At 27.9% G+C, this 21,553-nt stretch overlaps 1 protein-coding gene across 1 annotated transcript in view; it reads right to left on the reverse strand.

The window, feature by feature from the left end:
- LOC111639369 (plexin-B-like) overlaps window positions 1-21,553 on the reverse strand; it is a 163,673-nt gene that overhangs the window by 45,708 nt on the left and 96,412 nt on the right. Inside the window, exons 14-21 of the mRNA XM_023385244.1 lie at window positions 17,578-17,723; window positions 15,055-15,160; window positions 13,212-13,348; window positions 9,744-9,920; window positions 9,329-9,425; window positions 7,973-8,242; window positions 6,888-7,064; window positions 3,134-3,377 (exon numbers count right to left, since the gene is read on the reverse strand). Coding sequence (XP_023241012.1) covers window positions 3,134-3,377; window positions 6,888-7,064; window positions 7,973-8,242; window positions 9,329-9,425; window positions 9,744-9,920; window positions 13,212-13,348; window positions 15,055-15,160; window positions 17,578-17,723 — 1,354 coding nt within the window. The remainder of the gene's footprint in view (window positions 1-3,133; window positions 3,378-6,887; window positions 7,065-7,972; window positions 8,243-9,328; window positions 9,426-9,743; window positions 9,921-13,211; window positions 13,349-15,054; window positions 15,161-17,577; window positions 17,724-21,553) is intronic.

The following is a 21,553-nucleotide window of genomic DNA, read 5'->3' on the forward strand; positions in this document are numbered from 1 at the left end:
TAAATACATACACACAAATTCTGTCATGTAAATGAAAAGTAAATAAATAAAATAAAATAAACCTTTAACTATCCAGCAATAAAAAATGTTTAATAAGAATGTTTTCAACCGTTTTTAAACGGCCATCTTCAGTTGAACCAATATTAAAAAAAAACGCATGAAATACAAATTAGTGTTCTTTTTTAATATTGGTTCAACTGAAGATGGCTGTTTAAAAACGGTTGAAAACATTCTTATTAAACATTTTTTATTGCTGGATAGTTAAAGGTTTATTTTATTTTATTTATATTATTCATTCCAGTATAAGTTCTTGTTTTTATTTATTTATTTGAAAAGTAAATATAAGGGCATAAAAGTATGGTAAAGAAATATAAACAAATAAAATGCAAGTAAATAAGAAAGATGTATGTTCATTACTCTTTATGAAATGTTTATGGACTCAAAGCAATGAAATGCATTTAGGCAGTGATGGCACTAACTTATATGGGTCTGTGGGCTTGGATCTATTCAATAATTTCAACTCACAAAATCATTTATTTCTTTGTCATTTAGAACTATTTGCATGGTAGCTTACTCCAATAATATTATTTACCATTTGTTTTATTGAATCATGTTATCTTGAATGTACATAAAGTCAATGCTGAAAATTTGGACCTGGAAGAAGTCTGCAATAAATTTATAGGAAGAAGCATAGCTAGGAGAAACACATTGTGAGATATTTGTTTAGAGTACCACATTATTTTAGTGGCTATTTAAAATTGTATTAACTATTATCACTAAAACACCCTAATATATATATTAGGGTGTTTTAGTGATTTTCTGAATAACAATTAGATGAATGAGATAAAAATTTCATCATTTTATTAGATGGCCTGACCATTACAATCTATCATATTTTTATTATGTAAGGAAGCATATCTTTCATTGAATGAGGCATAGTTTTCTACAGTAAATAACAGTTGAATGATAGACTCTGAATTTGTATCATTGGATATAATTGTATCAAGATTATTTCTGCTTAATTTTTCAGTTTATTTTAGCATTTATAATTAATAATAAAATATAATTTATAATAATATATAAAATACACATAATAACAGAAATGATACAATACAATAAAAAAATTTTATGGTTTGGTGATAATTTTGTATTTTTGACACTTACAAAGTTTACAATTTCTGTCTCAGTATTCTGTTTTTCGGTTTTACCTATTTCATAATTATGTTTACAATAAACTGCTAATGGAACTAAAACAAAAAAAATCATGTTTTAATGTTTGAGATGGTATAGTCTAATCTAAACTGCATACTGCTGTCATGCATTCAATGGTTACTCTGGAGATACATGAATATGTTGGTATGGGTTATGTGAAAGTTTTATTTTCATTCTAACAATTTTCTGTGATATATACCTGTGCAAATTTTATCATCATAAAATTACAGTTTACATAAATAATATTTCTACTCTAATCTTAATTCCAGAATCTATAACAAAATAAAAATTATTATAAGAATACAAGTATGATGAGTGGTTTGTCTGCATGTATTTATACAGATAAAATAAATATTACATACGTATTTATGATCTTTTATCTTTCAAAATTAAATGAACCCAAAATCTAATAATGTTTCAATTTAATTCAAAACATTTATTTATAATAATTCAACAGTTTATTGTTGAAATATGATTTTTTAAAATGCTCATTTATATATCTTTCATTCTTTGACATATCTTTTATCCTTTACATTCTATATCAACCTTAATAATAACTGATATTAATTACTTATTATAATTCAATAAGCAGTTTAATAAAAACTTTTTTATTTTTTGTTCTTTTGATTTTATATCACTTATTTTAACATATTACAATCTTATTTTAATTTATTTTTAAATTAACATAGAATTATTATAATCTCCTTCTGAATATACTTATATTCTAATTCTTAACTCTATATTTTATTTCTAAACTCTTTAAACAGTAAAGACAAAAAATGTAATTATCCCAAAAATGTTATAATTATAAAGTAAAATAAATTATTTAGAAACTATTAACTTACAAATGAACTTAATGATGAAATCTTTATTTATACAATAACAAAATCTTAAACAAATTAAAATGTTAAAGTACTTTTAATATATTATATTACTGTATTTGTTCTAATAAATAGCACAGTTGCAAGACGAAAAAAGTTATAGATAGTGTCCTTTAATAATAAGCAATGTTCCTTCTAATTTTTTTTGTAGCTGAGAGGAATATGTACTTCTCTGAGCAAAAAATTTTTTGCTAAGCAGACACGTAGACAATTTAATTTTTTTCCTTTAAAAACTAAAATAATTAATTATAAAGTAAAGCTTAAAATTCATTTTAAAACATACTTCCATACAAAATATTATCTTTTGTCAATGATTTAATGTATTTAATCGAAATATATGTATCAATAATCATGTCACAAACAGAGTGAGAAATTAGTAAACAACAGTTCAAATCAGTGCACATGCTCGCCTGTGCAGCAACAATTTCAGCAGTGCATGGCTGCGCAGCTTAGAGGAAACATTAATAGTAAGTATTTCTATTGAAGAAAGATAAAATTTATTTTAAATTAAAAAATTGCACATTCTATTCAGCATTGTACTCTTACCATACGTTGAAGTAAAGTGTGTTAGTGTTCCATTGTTTTTTTTGAACAACAATAAAGTGGAAAAAATTACTAGATTTATTCCATCAATATTTGCCCTGTAATAGTAAGCACACACTAATAAACAGTAGTTCCAAGTTGAAAAAGTTTTAGACAACATGCTGTTTATTAGAATTAATACAATTTTTAAAAAAATCGATATAGTGATAAAATATTTCAATTGTCAATATTTTATATTCTCAGTAATCCAACATACAGATGACAGACAATTGGAATAATAAGATTCATGATTTATACATGTATTAATTTTTAAATTTTGCAAATTTTTTTGCTTGTTTCTACATTTCAAACTTATTAAATATCCAATATAATTGAATATTTAACAAATTGATTTCTTTTAGATCTTTCTTAATGTAACTTTTATTATAGAAAAAAATCACTAATAGTGTTTTTAAAATAATGTTAAATGTTAAAATAAATAAATTTAATAATCTAACCTTGTTTGCATTCAGATCTAACACTATTTTCTAGTGTGTCCATTTGCAATTGAATTCTTTTATATTCTCTTTCAGCCTGAGAACTTTTATGTCGCAATACTGCCAAAATAATTAAAGTTAAAATCATCAGAAGAGCTCCTCCAGCTGCAATTCCACCTATGGCTATTGGTGGAAATTCATAAGTTTTTGTTACTTCATATCTCAAATAGCCAACTTCATAACGAAGATTACTTCCTATACGCACCTTAAAAATAAATAAACCATCATTAATTGTAAACATTTCTTTAATATTAAATAAAATAATAGAGAAAATTGAATTAAAATAATTCATAAATGCACTAAAATTTGTTTAAAATATAAATTTTGCAAAATAATCTACCTAATAAAAACAAAAAATATTTTTTATTATTATAATTAAAATGAAAAGAACTATAAAAATTTCAGTAATCAATGAGTGATGCAACAAGGCAACTGCCTCAAGTGACAAAATAAGAGGGGGTCACCAAAATGTTCAAAAGGAGAAAAAGTAAACATAAAAATAATAAGCTGAATATAGTGAAGTTCTGTAAATGTACATTGAAGTTACTTACAAATAGTTCATATAAGAATGCCAGTGCTAAAAATGTTCTATACTGATAAGTGTTCTGGAAACAGGTGGCAAGAGTCAGTTTTGCTCTCAAGCACAAGTTTCCATCAAGCTGTCACTGTCAGTAGATATTGTGAATGAGAAACTCTACTCAGAAAATCATTGATAAAGTTTACATTTAATTTACTCAGTTTTATAAATCATTAACACACTAATTGACAAAAATGAGTTGAATTATAGTTGGTAAACTGTTACTGCACATCTCCTATAAGCTATTTCATAAAATGTAGTTTTGCTTTTAACACCTTAAACAAGCTTAGGCATAGCAAATAGATGTAAATAATAGATAGTTGGCATCTGGAATTAGACTGAAAATTAAGCTATATCATCAGAAAACAGAATATTTATCAGAGAAGAATAATACAAAATAATTGAAATAGTGACATTAAAACTCTGAAAATAATATGTTTATAGAGAAGTTTGTTTAAGAGAGCACTCTTCCTGTTTCTGATTTTCTCCTCTATGTTTTACATTAGCAGAAATCCTGTTAATAGAGCAATCAGTTTAAATGAGTGCCATGTTGGCAGCATTTTCAGAACAGTAGTCCACATAACAGTGCACTATTCTAAAGAAGATTTATAGTCTATCTTTAATCATACAATCATACACTATATCCTGCCAATATGTACTGTAACAGTGCTCTCTACACTACAGTATTTTTGAGATTTGTTAAAATATGCAATAAGATTAAAAGAAAATAAGTGAAGAAAGATGAACGGATTGAACAAGACAAAGATGAAACAGAAATTGCTCACTAAGCAACTAAATCTATTTCTAATAAAGATTCACTGTTTTACTTCAGTAAAGTAATAAATATAATTTCTTCTAAATATTTTATTATTTAGAACAAAATTTTGCTCATTATAATACATTTTACAAGATCAAGGAAATGATTGAAAAGAAAACTGAGTAATTGTATCCAAAAGAAAATTATACACTTCTTTAAATAAATTTGTTTAGGTTGTTTATTGCATGTAGATCATTTCCATATTTATAAATTATCTTAAAGAAATTTGATAGAAAATAACTTTATCCTTGAAGTACTGTATTTATTTGCTTTTATATTGTATTCCCATATTAGAGATCTGTTGGGTCAGGTGTTTTTCACGTGTGAAAAACCTAACAACCGGAGTTCAATCTGGAACCGATCAGGTTACACCTACATGTGGGCACGAGATTCAGGGATGTCTTTTGTTCGGGTCAGTCAGACGAGCAGGACGTAACTGGTGTCCAGTCCAACCATTATAACCATTTCTTTGTTATATATTAAACGGCGATCTATGATTAGAGATCTTTACACCTTAAGAACTTAACAGAACTTAACAAGATCATTCATAAATTTTAGAGCAAAGATGTTCACATCTTTTTAGCTAGGTCTGTTGTATTACTGGAAAGAAGTGAAAGTAATCTGACTGATGAATATACTGAATTTACTAACTTTTACTAAATTAAGTAAACATTTAATTAGGCTGTTATAAAAGTGGACTATACTTCATGCCAACTTTTAAATATATAAAGTAACTACACTTAAATGTTGTGGTGTTACCAATAGCAAATTTTAGAGAATAAATGTGTTTGCTAGCACTTTCAATAGCATAAAGCTACCATTATCAGCTCAGGCGAATAGCCATTGGATATTCGCCTGATATAAGGCTATTAATTTTATGATATAAATTAAACACAATTTTATTACAATATAAAATAAAATACAGCATAACTTTATAAATAATAATTTACAATTATATAATAGTATAGTTAATAATAAATCAAAGATATTAGTGATTCATTAAGTTTAACAGTTTAAATTAATTAATATAACAAAAAACACAAAGAAAAATAATTAATCATAAAATAACAAGTTTGATGATTTTCAAAATTATACTCTTACCAAATACTTTTAAAAAATATTTGAATATATTATAGATTAATGATTTTATTATACTTAATAGCAAATGAAGATAATAATTACCAACTATAAACTATTAGTTATATTGTAAATAACAGGGTCATCAAGGTAAATCTGAAATTTCTTTGTGGGCAATCTTAAGCAGTTTTGGAAATAAGACTGTTGACAAAAGTATTTGCATGCATCAAATCACTCAACAACTGGCATCTGCTCAGACACGTTGCAAGAATATGACCAAAGAGCTTCTATACTGGAATCGCTTCATGCTAGAAAGTTATCCTTACAAATCATGGCATGGTTTGGCTACAAGAAGATGCAAATTTACAACATAGCCAAGAAGTTCTGGGAGTCTGACAATAAAGAGAATGTAATTCCTGGCTCAGCAACTTACAGTAAGCATTCTCAGAAATGCAGAATTCATAGTCAAATTGAAGGAGAAGATTCATTAGAATGGTGTGTGGAGCATGAGTGACCTCACAAAAGAAATGGACATAGCAAGGTCAATGATTAGTCTGGCGATCATGAGGAACTACAATACCATTCTTTTGTCCTGAGGAATTGCCACCTCTTGACTGAGAAGAACAAGAACAGAAAGCTGAAGCTTCAGGCTCTGATCCTGACTTGTGGCCCTGATGGCAATCTCCTTGACTACTTTGTGTGGAACATAATCGAGGCAAAGGTAAATGCAAAGCATCATAATACCAAGGATGTTCTAAAGGCTTCCATCACAGAGTTGATGATAAACATGGACAAGGAGTAAGGTCAAGCTTATCTGCAGCTGTTCAGATCAAGGTTAGAGAAGGTTGTGTAGATGGAAGCTATACAGAATACTTTCATTTTGTATGTAGTGTACTACTTTTGTACCAATTTTCATAAAAATATATTAATTTTTCCTTCTATTTTTAATTGTTTTTCATTATATGATGACTTTTCTGGATTTACCTCAATGACCTATATATTGACTAAAGTTGACTTAGTTTCTGAAAATAAAACTGTTTGATAATTGAAAATCAAATAAGTTTTGAATTTAAGAATAATGTTTGTTCTGAATTAAGTATGATTTGGAACAGAACAATTTTGTGAATTTGAGCTAATTTATGACCTGAAAATATTTAAGAAACAATTTTATTCTTAAATATTTGAAGTTGCAATTTTATTAAAGTACTATGTTAAAATAATTAGAAAAAAAACCAAGTACTTACAACAACAGAAGGTAAATTATTACTTGTTCTTCTTCCAATTTCATCTGTTCCAGGAGGCTGAATTTCTGGTGGAAGACAAACAAGTTGCGTCATGCTAAGTGATGTTAAATTACAAGGCCGAGTCCCGATTGTTACATTAACTTCTGATTCAGTGCTAGCAAGACATAGATTATCTCCCTAAAAATATTTCAAACAATTAATATCAATTATTGTAAAAGTAATTGATTTTCAAATAGAAAGTAATGTTATTCAATCATTCAATAAAATTATTATGTTAAATTATGAAATAGTTATCAAATCTTAAAGTACATTAAAGTCTTTATTATTCATTTAAATTTTGCTAAAAAGTATTTATTNAAACTTTTAAAATAAAATTTAAGCAATATTTTCCAAAAATATTTAAATTTCAGAAGTGAAATATTAAATAATGTTAATAAAAAGTTAAAAAAAAAAACAAATAAATAGACTAATAGATTTGTTAAAGACTTGGGCTTTTAAGTGACAGCCATAATCTATACTCATTTACATAGAATATTATACCACAATTATGAGGCACATGAGTCTGATACAAGTAATGGCTCTTATTAGATTCATTGGTCTGGATGATTTTGCATAGCTCCTCATTTACAGAAATATAAACCATGACTGTTAATTAACAAACTTAAATAAATAGCATAATCAAGTATAAAAGCTTTGTTCTTGATAGAAATTATGCACAATTAATTAAAAACAATTACACACTTTCAGAATTATATATTTATTGTAATACCTAAATATAAATGAAACTTAGTATCTTTGAAAATAAATAAAATGAACTACTTACTTCCTAAAAATCAACTTTAATCTATTCAGCACATTAAAAATAAACAGAATGCAAAATTGAGAGTCGTATACATTTAAAATTATAAAATGTTTCAACATCAGAAAACTTAGATCTAAGAAACCTACAGAACATGCTTACTTCCTAAAAATCAACTTTAATCTATTCAGCACATTAAAAATAAACAGAATGCAAAATTGAGAGTCGTATACATTAGAAATTATAAAATGTTTCAACAAGCATTTTTATTTAAAAATAAACTTACTTCAATAACCAAAGATTCTCCCTTGTACAATTTAATGCCATTTTTACTAAGTGGAAATAATTTTGGATCTGTTACATATATAAGTTCATCAGGCAAGGTTGGAAAATAATGCTGAAGTTCACGAACAGGTTGAACATCATCCATGACAAAACCTATTCTCAATCTCAATTCATCATATTCAAACTTCTGCTTATTTCGAACTCTATAAGCTTCAGCTCTAACAGCTGGTGAGGGACAAATCATTGTTGACATATTTATAACATGGCAAGCCTATATTTAGAAAGAACACCATTCAGTTAGAAAGTTAAAATGTATTTAAAATGCAAAATGTCTATTTTAATGGAATATTTTAAGTTTGAAATAAATTCAAATGAGGACAGCATAAAAAATTGTATTCGTAATTCTGATATTATCAAGTATTGTTTGTTGATATTCAAAATGATATTAACAAATTTGAAATATTCCATTTTGATCTTCTAATTCTCAAATACAAGGGGCAGTCAAAAAGTTCCTGGAATTTACCTACAATTAGAAAATGCAATATAAGATTGTGCATTGCTGTGGTAGGAAGCACAGCATGTCAATTTGATGTGTGATAATGCTCGTGCAAGGTTACTGTAACATTTTTGTTGATTGTAACTGCTTATCATTTGACACAATGTTCCAGTTTGAGCAGCATTAAAAACATCAAATTCATGTGCAAATTGGGGAAAACTGCTACAGAGTTGCACGATGCGGTATGGAGGAAGCAGACCAACAAATGGCATGGACAGTGGTTTTTCCATCACAACGACGCACCAAGTCACACATTGCTTGTGAAGCAATTTCTCACCAACAAAAGCATTCCTATCATCACCAGTCACCTTACTCTCCAGATCTTGTTCCCAGTGACTTTTGGCTGTTTCCTACTCTTGAAATGGACCTCAAAGAGATGTGTTTCATGAGCAGGGAGAACATCATATCGAATATGATGGCCAACTCTTGAAGGTTCCAAAAGAATCATTCTTTTGGAACCTTCACACCAGCTTTCAACAGTAGCAGGATCAATGGAACAAGTGTGTTTGTGCAGGAGGAGCCTACTTTGAAGGTGATTATGTTGATTAGGTCTGCGTTGCCATATCTCGTGCCACTACAGTGCAGGATCACAATTCCAGGAACTTTTTGACTGCCCCTCGTACAATATTATATACTAAAAATTTATAATAATCAGTTAATCAGAATTTTGTTTTAATTCAAAAATTATTTTAAATCCCAGATATAACTATATTTTGAAATTTTATAAAATTAACTAAAATTATTGCTTGTTCAGCAGTCAAATCATAAATGAAGTTTATAAATATATGATCATATTCTTACTGTTTCATTAACTACACTATGTTCATTAAAAACGACCATTCTTGGTTGTTGAATTGAAGTTAAATTGGTTCCTAATACTTTTATTGGTCGACCACCACTGAAAAATATAGAAATTAAAAATCAATATCTTAATGTTAAATATATAGTTCCTGAAATTAATGAAGTATTTAAGTATATTCTATTAAACTTAAAATGTTTAAGATTATTAAAAATATTATTTTAAAGTTGTGAAAATTTTCTCCAATAAATTTATTACAGAAATTAAGATTCTATAATTATTATTATAAAATATAACATTTTCAAAAGATTTCCAAAAAATATTCTTTAATATTTGAGAAAATTAATATTGTAATATTGTAATTTTATTAATATGTAATAAGAATATTTCTTAAAAAGTATTTTAAGAATGCTTTACCTAATAAAGCTTTTCAGTGGATGAATATAACGAATTGTTGGATCAGCAGTATAAGTAAAAGGCTCTGAATATGTCAAATTAGCACCATCAATTCTTAGCAATAATTGTGAAACTTGATAAGAAGGCACAGGAGATCGAGTTGTTCGACAGCTGATTTGACTACTGCTTGCAAGTGATCTGAATAAATTACAGAAAAACAATTTATTCTCATTTAAGAAAAACGTTTTATTATATTACATATATTATTTTCTAATATTATATGTATTAATATTGATATGTTAATTATGTCAATCAGTAATATTAATGATTGAAATAATTAAGTCAAGAAATATGTTAACTATCATAAAAAAAAGTTATCTTTAAAACCTGTTTTTAATTTATTAGTATATACTAAAAATTATTATGGTGAAACAATAAGCCAAAAAAGAACAACAAAACTCCTCTAACATGTTGGGATGGCATCTCCCCTCCAGAATATCTTGTAAAAACAATCAGAAAAGGACCCATGTATGTGCCATGCAAGGCCAACCTCAAACCAGAACAGGTGCTTCCAAAGATTGAAAGGCTGATATCTGGTATTCCAGAAAATCACAAAGAGTTCTATAAATGGAAAGCAGCATTTTGCATGAGAAATGTGAAGATGAAACAGCATGACATACATTTCTGGAAAGACTTATCTAAAAGCAAAAATGGCTGAATGAAAATCAAATTAACATATTGAAAGCAAGCAAAAGCAAAGCATTAGTATTAATGAAGAAATCTATATACAAGACAAATGTAAGAATATATCAAAAACACCAAATGCAAACAGATTAATGAAAGGTATGCAAATAAACTACAAAGTAGGGTCATAAAATTCACACATATGGAAGTAGCTAAGAAATTATAATTAGAAAAATCAGTGGTTACTCACTGGACACTCTGAAACTGTTTACATTTATGAAAACACATAATCAGACATCTTACTATGACCAATTATTGATAAAGCCAGATCACACCTACACGATTATTAGAAAAAGAATACACAATCTACTAAAAGAACATCTGAAAAAATATGAATTCTTGGTAAAAGACCAAAAAATCTTGTAGAGAGCCTGCAAAACATTATGCTACAAAATGAAAAATATATTATAGTCCTAGACTTTGTATCATAAAAATAGTCTTTATATCCATCCATTTCATTACTGCCTTGCTTCTGTGCCTTACAAGAATGGTTACTCAATACTGTCATTGATCCACTCCACCACAACCATATATTAGAGCTGGCACATATCCTATGCTACACTTCTTGCTTCCAATATAACACTTACCTGCAATGGGAGTGCCAATGAGCAGCCTGCTATCAGGGGACCTATGTGAAATGGTGGTGTCAATTCTAGAAGAGAAGACTTTACAATATTTCTTCCAAACATCATATTATATAAAAGATACATTAATGACATCATTATTATCTGGAAAGTTCAACCAAACAATGACAACTTTTTATATCACATGAACAACAATCTGTAAAGGCTATCTCTGAAACTTGAGCAATTAAGCAATAATGCAGTACGTTTTTTGGACATAAGTATTCAATTTAAAGAAGATCACATTCAGACCAAAATATACTACAAAATTGGATACCAACCTTTATTTACACCAGCCAACTCAATGAACCATATACCTGCATTTAGAGCCCTAACTAAACATGCACTCACACATTGTTCAAACATCCTAAACACCATAAAAGAGTTATAATGTATCAAGAATATTGCTATCAAACATGAGTATTCCAAACAAAGGATCAAAAAGCTAGCAATTACATATGCTAATAAGAATATCAAGTGCACCAAAACTAATTATCATAACCCCAACACAGAGGTAACCCTAAAAGGATAATAATAGAATATGACCAAAGACTCCACTTAGTATATAAAGAAATAACAAAAAATAGAAATGCTATACTTATGTACAGAAGAAATCCATCAATTTATGTAAACTTTTATGTAATTGTAAAGATCCTGTGAATGAGAGCATCAGGAGTATATAGGAGCCTGATAATAAATGAAAGATTTAAGTGTGATCTAGTATATATCGAATACACCAACAGATCACTAAATACATGTATTGTGGAGCAAATACGACATCAAAAAGAAGAAAAAAAATCACCGCTCTATCCATATATTCCTCCAAAACAGGAGTTAAACCTAACTTTGAACAAACAAGCCTTACTGGACATACTATCTAAATTGAGCAGGCTAAAACACAGAAACCTCTAGAAATTTATAAAGCAAGACGTAGAGGGAAATATATTAATTTTAAGAAAGAAGAGAAAATTTCAAGAACTTAGAAAATGTTTTACAACGATCCAAACAAAAACCAAGATGGTGGATCGTATTGAGTGTGAGGAGACATGTAAAACACACTTATACTGAAAACATCAAACAAGATTTTTGAACTGCATTCTAAGATTTAAAATTTATAGCATTCTACAGCAAATTCCAAAACAGAATGAAAAATTGGAGACCTGAAGCAAACTTATAATTAGGTTGAAAACATTTGTTTATCTAAATTTACATGAAAAATTAAACTCCTGCTAGTTTCAATAAAAGGTTTTTTGGTGAGTAGGATTTTTGATTTCATTAAATGTATAATACCATTTATCACTTTTATAAAACAGTAGCTGATTGGTTCTCTAATGACAAAGACATTAACAACCATTTACATACTACATAGTTTATTTTTAAAATTAAATATTTTTCAATTTTATTTTTAGAAACAAGCTGCACTAATTCAACAGTTGGAAGAGGAACTTCGAATGGCTCATATGCGTAATCCTGATGTTGATGTACAACAACATTTAGAAGCTCTTTACACAGAAAAAGAACATATGACAAAAGAAATTTTTCTTCTCAGGGAAACAATAAAGGTAACAATAATAAATAAACAAAATTGTCATAATAAGGCCAAACAACCACTGGATTACATTGGGCTACTTTTATATTTAATTAATTACTAAATAATTTGGTGGTTGTTTGGCTTTACAAATTTATTGAGTTTTGTGGTTTTTATGTATTGTTATAATAATCATTAAAAATGCAAAATATCTGAATATGCTACTGTATTTGACTTTTATTGATATACATTTCATCTATAATTAGTATATACATATTATCTGAGAACCACATATAATAAGTTAAATGCTGCTATATAGTAGTAATACAATTAAAATGCAAATGCTTCATTCAAAAAATTAATCACCTTAGTACAGAATGATAATATGCTATTTACATTAAGTACATTACATTACATACTATTTAAGTATAGATAATTTTTCAGCTTGTAAAATTTTATTGGTTTTATAAATTCTGAAGTTAACATTTATAATAATAATAATAATTATTAAGNCATAATAGCAAAATTAATATTAAATGAAATACAATAAATTAAGTTAGGTATAAATCGAATAAATTGACATTAATCATTCACCTTTCAACTCTGCATGGAAGGTCATCTAACAACACTTCCACTTGACTTCCAATATTTAAACTTGCACCTCTAAGATACAAACGCGTTCCTCCTGACTGAGGACCAATATTAGGATAAACAGCTTTTAGTTCCACAGTCTGAATATAATTTAAAATAATATAATTAATTGCAAATTAATAAATAATCATTTTATTATTTCCTTAATGAAATGTAAAAATAAAAACTAAAAACTAGTTGAAATGATATTTTAAATAATAACAAATTAATTAAAATTTTGTAGTGCAAAAAACAATGCTTTTGTGCTCTACATTTTTCTTGTATATTTTTGTTTAATCATAGATAAGTCAGATAAAACCTAATCATCCAATTTAGAAAATAGATTTTTAATGAAAAAAATGAAGTTGTTTTGAGTTGAGTTTTTAATCTCTTTAGGTATTCATAAAACTGTTTTTTGTGACATGAGAGCAATCTTACTAAAATTTAATATGTATGTATTAAATTATTCTATTTTGTTTACTTTACTTTTATAATCTTGAAGTTCTGATAATTTAATCTTATTACAATATTCTGATTCATCTGTTTTCAACAAACTAATAGAAAATCAAAATATTATAATTTTAAACTAAACTGCTCAAAACAATTAAATGTTCTAAAACAGTAATATGATATCAACATTTAGTATTTACATTAATATCAATACAGCCAATCTGGTTTTAATTTTTTAAGATCTAATAAATGTTATATAAAATACTTATCAACAAAAAATTAAATTCATTTAAAAATATGTTAATATTTTAATAATTGCAGACTCCATCCATCTCATTAGAAATATTTTGTCAAGATACTATACCATAAAGTAGTGACTACCAACCATTTTGGAAATATGACATGCTTAAATAGTCATGCAAAGGTCGCAGCACACTTTATTATTAAATATTACTGGACTGGTCATGGAGCTCTAATATTTTTAGTATGATAGTGTATTGGTACAAACCTCTGAAATATAGTTGATAACACAGAGGTTTATTTGTTATTTTTTTACAAATTTTAAAATTTGTCTTAATTTTTTTCATTTACCTTGCATACTTAGAATGACTTCAGGACACACTAGCCCTAAACCATTCTAACTACTGTGCTGTGCACCACTCTAATCAGAAACCATTGCCATAAAGTTTAATATATTATTTGCAATAAGCATAATATAGTTTGTTTTATTATTTATCATTAATTTTAAAAAGTCTTAAAAATCCATTGCAGTACAAAGGCTTAAGTTGCAATGATTATCTTCAGCAGTATATTTATGAAATATGTGAAAAGGTATATGTTTGTTTTTTTATAATTATATACAATATCTACTTATGTCAAATATATTTAAATAAATTTCATTATTTATGAAATCTTTTCTTTACTTATTGACAATTTTAAATTATAAATTATAAATAAAAAGTTACTTTATATTTAAGAATATTTTTTCAACATTTTTGAGATTTTATATTATGATCAAATGCTTTTATATGAAAATATATTAATAATAATTATTTCAAATTAAACCTTGAATATTATTTATTTCAACAATTTATTACATCAATTATTTATATTTCTCTGGAATTATAAATTTTATGTAATTTTATTAAATATATAAAAATTTAGAAAGATTGATGTGAAAATAAGACTAAAATTATAATATAATAAATTTAAAACAAGAAAAATGTATTATGATATTTATCAGCATTATTCTTATATTGTAATTTAAATGAAAAACTTCAACTGTAGAGTACTAGAAAAAATTTATGAATATATTAAATGTATATCAGCTTTTAATTTACAAACAGAAAATTTTTACCTTGTAATGAAATTTCTCTTGAGCACGAGTTACACCTGCACGATTTCCAACGATCACTGCAGCTAACATTGGACCATTTCCACTTGTACCTGTTTTGCACACAACTCTATAAAATAATATAACTCATTTTTAGTTTTTCAACATAATTTTATTTTGTAAACTCATTTCTACTTAACTGATAATTTTTTTACAATATTAGATAAATTGTATTAATAAATTATTATTTTTGGTAATCAATATATACAATTTTAAGAGATGAAAATCTAGTATTGTAAATAGTATTGAAATATTTACTGGAAAAAGAACTTTTCACTTTTTACTTTTGCAGCTGATCAGAGAATGTAGAAAGTATGAAAGAAAATAGCAAGTACACCAAAAATCTTCATATTTAATATTAAAAAGGAATAAGAAAAACTAGAAAATGAAACAAAAACATTACATGATCATAAGCAGAAGACAATAAACAGAGTAAGAAAATGCAATGTGTGCTAAATGTTCAATATAGTAGTGTTAATTATCTGAAGTGGTAAAATTTCAGGTAACTGATCACATTTGGTAAGAGAAGAATAAAAAAGGTAGGTAATACCTTAAATAAAGTAATATTATTAATTTTAATTGTGGTATAATATTAAAAAAACATTAAGACACAGAAAATTTAATAAATATAAATGATAAGAAATAACAAAAAAAATTCTCTAATTTATTAAAAACAAAGCACTTGTCTTTTCTTGCAATCTACAACATACTAATAACATTTGAGTTCAAAATAAAAAATACATAATAGCAAAATTAATATTAAATGAAATACAATAATCACAAAAATCATTTATTACAATTTTTGTGATTATTGTATTTCATTTAATATTAATTTTACTATTATGTATTTTTTATTTTGAACTCAAATGTTATCACAAGTCCCTTATTTTGCTTTGTTTTACATAGTGTTTTCTTTTTAACTCTGCTAAATCTCTGGCTTGTTTTATCATCTTGAGAGTTGAGAAATCTGCTTCAGGTTGTATTTCTAACCAAGTCAATGCTGTTTCTAATGCATCAAATACTTCACCATGCATAGGTACACATCTACAGAAGACTGTAAACAATCATTACTGCATAAAAACTTCGTAATTTCTGGAATTAGTACTCTGAAGTCAATTTTAGTTATTCAATTTTTTTTTTGGATAATTGATTTTCAGATAATCAACACTACTATATTTTTTGGAAATAACCATATAATCTATTTTAATAAAAAAAAATCTGAGACAATTGGAAACATATGATTAAAAAACATAAAATTTAAATAAACTATATAATGTTTTCTAAAAGAAACAAGCCTAGGAGATCATGTAGTGAAGCTTGTGCAAAAGCATCCGGGGCAAGTATAACATACTGTTTATATGATGCATCATTTCAGTCTGCAATACTGCCAAAAAGAAATTAATTTCACAAAATTCATATATGTGGTTGAATCATTTTCAACTAATGTAGGCATTTCTATTTGAAAGGTCACAAACATAATTGCTGCTATTGGGCACCAACAAACTCCCTTGTTGCTTGTATAGACCAAACTCAAATGTGGACTTTTGGCAAGCAGGATATTGTGCCCTTTCTTCAATGAGTGCTACAGGAACAATCTAATGGGATAAACATGTTTTATATGTGCATTGTGGTCTATCAACAGAGCCTTTGCTCACTTCCAAATAGATGTCAGAAATACCTTAGACGTATTGTTTTCTGGGTGCTGGATTGAATGTTGCAATCTGTACACCCCATTATTTCTTCTTATAAGGACATTTGAAAGCAATTGTTTACTGGGAGCTATTACAAACTCTGAATGACCTGCAAGAAAAAAAATTTACAAGCTTGCTGAGAAATAACACAAAATGGTGGGAACTGAAGTTTATTCATTTATTGTATCATCAACTAACTGTACCATTTATATATGTGGGAGGTTTGAGCATCTGGTTCAAAATGATACCACCCACATAATACCTATAAATGAAATGCTGCATAAAATTAATAATTCATTCACATCACTGAACAAAATACTGCAAAAAAATTCTGTAGAATTATGTTACTCTTCTTTCCTTCAATGCCAATAAATTAAATACTAATTGTCAGTTCTGATCTGTACACTATTATAAACCTTGCTTGATGCAGCAGGACTTATATTAACTTTAATTGTGTTCCTGATGCTTTGCCTACAAGCTTCTCTGCACAATCTCCTATAGCACATTTCTTTTGGGAAAACTGTATTATCAGACATAACTATAAATATTTTTATAATTGGTCAAACTAAAGTCCAAAATAATCTGTTGTTTAAGCTCATGTTTGACATGCTAAAGATAAAGTTATTTCAAAATACAAAGCTGGAAATGTCTAATAAGCTGGCAGTCAATTGAAACATTAATGAAAATGCAATAAAGTATCACACAATTTTATTTGAATATTTATAAATCTTTTCTAATCAAGAAATACAAAAAATAATAATAATTTATTTAAAATATTAGGATATATTTATAATACCTAACAGAAATACTATATTCAATTGGAATACATGGAATTCCCCCAATTGTTACTTTATCCTGTATTTCTTCTTCACTGGATCCTAGATTACTCCCTTCTATAGCAACTAATGTTCCTCCATCAACAGGTCCACTTAAAGGATGAATCTAAATAAAATTTTTAAAATGTCAATTTAATTTTTTTTAGTTATCCATCAAAAAGTTTTAAATTTTAAATTTACTAAGTTAACTCAATATTCAATAGATATGACTATTACCCTTTGATTAATTTAGTATAAATAAAATAAATATTTTTAATAATTTATTTAAAACATCTTTTTAAATTTTTAAATAATTTTTCTTATATTTTTGTTACTTCTTATATTAGAAGATCAGTTGACTTATTTAAACAATATCAAACAATGTATGATATAATTAGCCATCTTATTATGATAAAAGGAAATACATAACTGTTTTATCTAAAACTAGAAGTAACTCTGTATTTCATCTGAAATAACCAAAAATAAATGAAATAATGGACAACAGAATGTCAATTATCCAATAAAATCCTTTTCTGTTCATGTTTACAAAATGCTAAAAAAATAACAATTTTTTCAAATATTTGTTTTTTTTGTGAAAAGATTAAAATCTGATATTTAAATAAAATATTTAAAATACATTAAAAAACAAAATAATTCATTCTTTTAGTTAATTCAAAAGTTTAAATGTTTAAAGTTTCCAAAAAGTTTTTCATTATAGTTGTTATAAAGTGGACTGAAAAACAATTGTTGCTACTGTGAACATAAAGCTTATTTTATATTAATTATGATACATCAAAATCAACATTGCTGCTTTGCAATTGGAGTTATTTGCTGCTCCAAACACCAGCCTATCCTTCCATTATGTTGTGCCCCCTCTTCCCACAGAATTTATCCTTCTGTGTGGATAGTTGTGTTCTATCTCTCATTTGTATGAAGTTATTTCTTTGTTCAGTGTGTTACATTTATCTGAACACAAAGACAGAACATACTGTGATAATAAGTGCAAAGTGAGAATTACAAAGATACGTAAATAAATAATAATATTTGTAGAATTTCGCCGGATGATAGTTTATTTTATTTTAATCACAAAAGACACAAACAAAACTTTTTTAGAAGTAATTCATCACCAGAGGGATAAGGCCAAAATTTACATTTAACAGCGCATTTATCAAGTGAATATAAAGGACTGAAATTCCCTAACTAGAAAGGATGCAAGTTCAAGACGTCTGTAAGGCCGCCAGTTCCAATTCTTTACTTTTAATGTTTTAATTGAATATTTTTGTGTGTTTTTTAAAAGAATGTTTTAGCCTGATGACCTAGTAGCCTACAAAGAAAGGTCGGGTTGTCGATGGTGTTCTGGAACACATAATCAGAATAAATGGTGGTTTCAAAAAATAATTTTTGGACAGACTGTGTCTTTTGTGATTAAAATAAAATAATAATATCTTTATTTAGTGTAAAGCATAACAGTTCTTTGGAATATATAAATATACACAACCACTGAAACCTGATACATTAAGCTAATACATCTACAACAGCCATAAACATTCGAACTGGAACCAATGCAAAGAAACGTTCCAAAATTTCAAAAATACCTGAGGATGACCTGCGGACCAGGTAGAAAACATTTGTAGGAGAATAAATGTTAGTTCTCAGATACATAAGGTGATTGTGTCATTGTATAAAATGAACTACAACTAAATGCTTACAACTAACTAAATCTAAGGAAGAAGGAAATCAGTAGATGAAAAAGAACAATAGAAGTAAGGATAGGTGAAAGTGGGTATCCAACTGTTGACGGTGATCTTGGGGGGTGATGAAAATTCCAAATTGTTTCCTTTCTTGGGGATGATGAATAAATTCTGGTTTTCACCAAATTCGCTTCAATGGTGGTTGGGAGTCTCTATGATTTCTCTTTCCAAATTTGCCTTGATTCTTGCTTAGGCCTCCTTCTGTCTCTATTCACTGCCAAAAATGAACTAGAGAGCACTCTTCTTATGTCTAACCTTTTTGATGTCTCAGCAAAGAATGATCATTGTTCCCTCAACTTAGCCCTCAGGGCTTCCTTTATCTCTTTTGTTCAAAGGATTAGTCATCACCACCCAAGAAGAAAGGGTTAAAAAAGAACATTCTTTAAAGAATAGAGAATGAAACAAAGAAGAAAGAAAACTACTAAATTATTAATAAAATATATAAAAATATGGTGTATTGCCACAGCACATAATCACTATTGATAATCTAAGCTACAATATCTAAAGCAATGCTTAAAACATCTTAAACAAAGACTGACTTAGAAATGATTATTGGAGGGCTAAACAGGCATGTAAATAATGCTATACTTCATTCACAAGCAAAAGTGGATGGGTTCATATGCAACTTTATCTTTTGCATTTGCCTGACATATAAATAATAACAAGATATCATATTATATTTTATCATGCCAAGAATACTTCATAACATACCTATAAGCAAAATAGTTTTAAAACCATTTTTTTGAAAAATTGTATCTGCAATATTGAAGTTGAAAGTCTTTTAGGAGACTGCATGCAGATTACAGATAGAAAATTATGATAATGTAGTGAGTATGAAATGGCAAGGTTCAGACTCACCGATGATAAAGAAAACAAGGGTCGTACAAATAATTATCACTCGAATACGGTTTTGAGGAAGGAAATTTATATTTTATGTATATGAAAAAAATATGATATTTAAAACACTAGTACACTAATTACTTAGATTACAAAAATGCTTAGCCTAATGGTAATATTTACAATTTATACAATGATACGTACATGCTGGAGGGGCCGACACATTTGTTGAATCTTATTTGATCTGAACAAAAAAAAAAAAAATACAACAGGAACAGGCGTACTACACATGAGTATCAGTTATTTCTTTAACCTTCTGTCTCTAATCAACAGTTCTTCCTCTCTCCATTAAATATTATTGTGGATGCAAACAGATTCCGTCCAACAAGGAGCCCAGTGCCTTGTCACTACTCTTAACCCTTCCTTCGCTTATCTCCTCTCTTGGAGCTTCCTCACCTTCATAGTATTCCACTGGCGTGCTGTCCACTAGTCCCACAGCGAAGTCTGAAGAAAAAAAAGCCTCTTCTGTCCAGTGGCTTAGCGTGGGTGTCAGCCGCCTGGGGCAAAGGAAAATTTCGCCGTCCCCTTATTTAGGTATCTCAATTTAAAAGACTAAAATTCAGTTTTGTCACAGAATAAGTGACAAAACTGAATGAAAACTGGTAATGAAAAATTCCGTGCTACTGTTGCCACCTTTTTAAAATCGCTGACCCGGACGGCAGGTGAGGTTTGTTCAAACAGAAGTTCCTGACACACGCATATGTCATTTTGCAATGTGAAGAATAATGTGCAGTGCATGCCAGTTCTAAATCAGTTACAGTTAGCGACTAGGGAAACTTGGGTAGGAGTAATTTAGGTAACCTAGAAGACTTACTCTATTAGATATTGGAGATGTGTACTACGAATACGAATCCTACAAGCAGAAAAAAAAAAGGTTGCGCATGGTATCGCCGGGTAAAATTAATAGTTCACCCGGACGGTGAGTCGATTCCCAGACTGTCCGGATGGTAACACTATTCCCCATGCTCATTTCAATCGGTCCAAATCGTAGGTGCAAAGAGAATATGAATTGAAATGGTGAGCATTCGTCGACACTTGTTGACAATCTTCGGGGGGCTCGAGCATGTGACATATTTACTGTTAATGTGCTAAATAATTGGGACATGTGTTTTATTGAAATAGAGGTGTTTGAATGGGTCACATTACTCAAAATCCCTTTGTGGGTGAAGGTAGAGGAAAGCTAGATTTTTATTTCGAATCATTGGTCTGTAAATATACTCGACAGTGAATTATTTGATGAAGTTTTGTGTGTAAAAAAATATGTCACAAACGAAAAGATCGACGAATGGCGACAGAATAACAAGCCCTG

Source organism: Centruroides sculpturatus, unplaced genomic scaffold (assembly GCF_000671375.1).
Source record: "Centruroides sculpturatus isolate CEXI.00-Female unplaced genomic scaffold, Cexi_2.0 scaffold213, whole genome shotgun sequence".
NCBI classification, from domain to species: Eukaryota; Metazoa; Arthropoda; class Arachnida; order Scorpiones; family Buthidae; genus Centruroides; species Centruroides sculpturatus.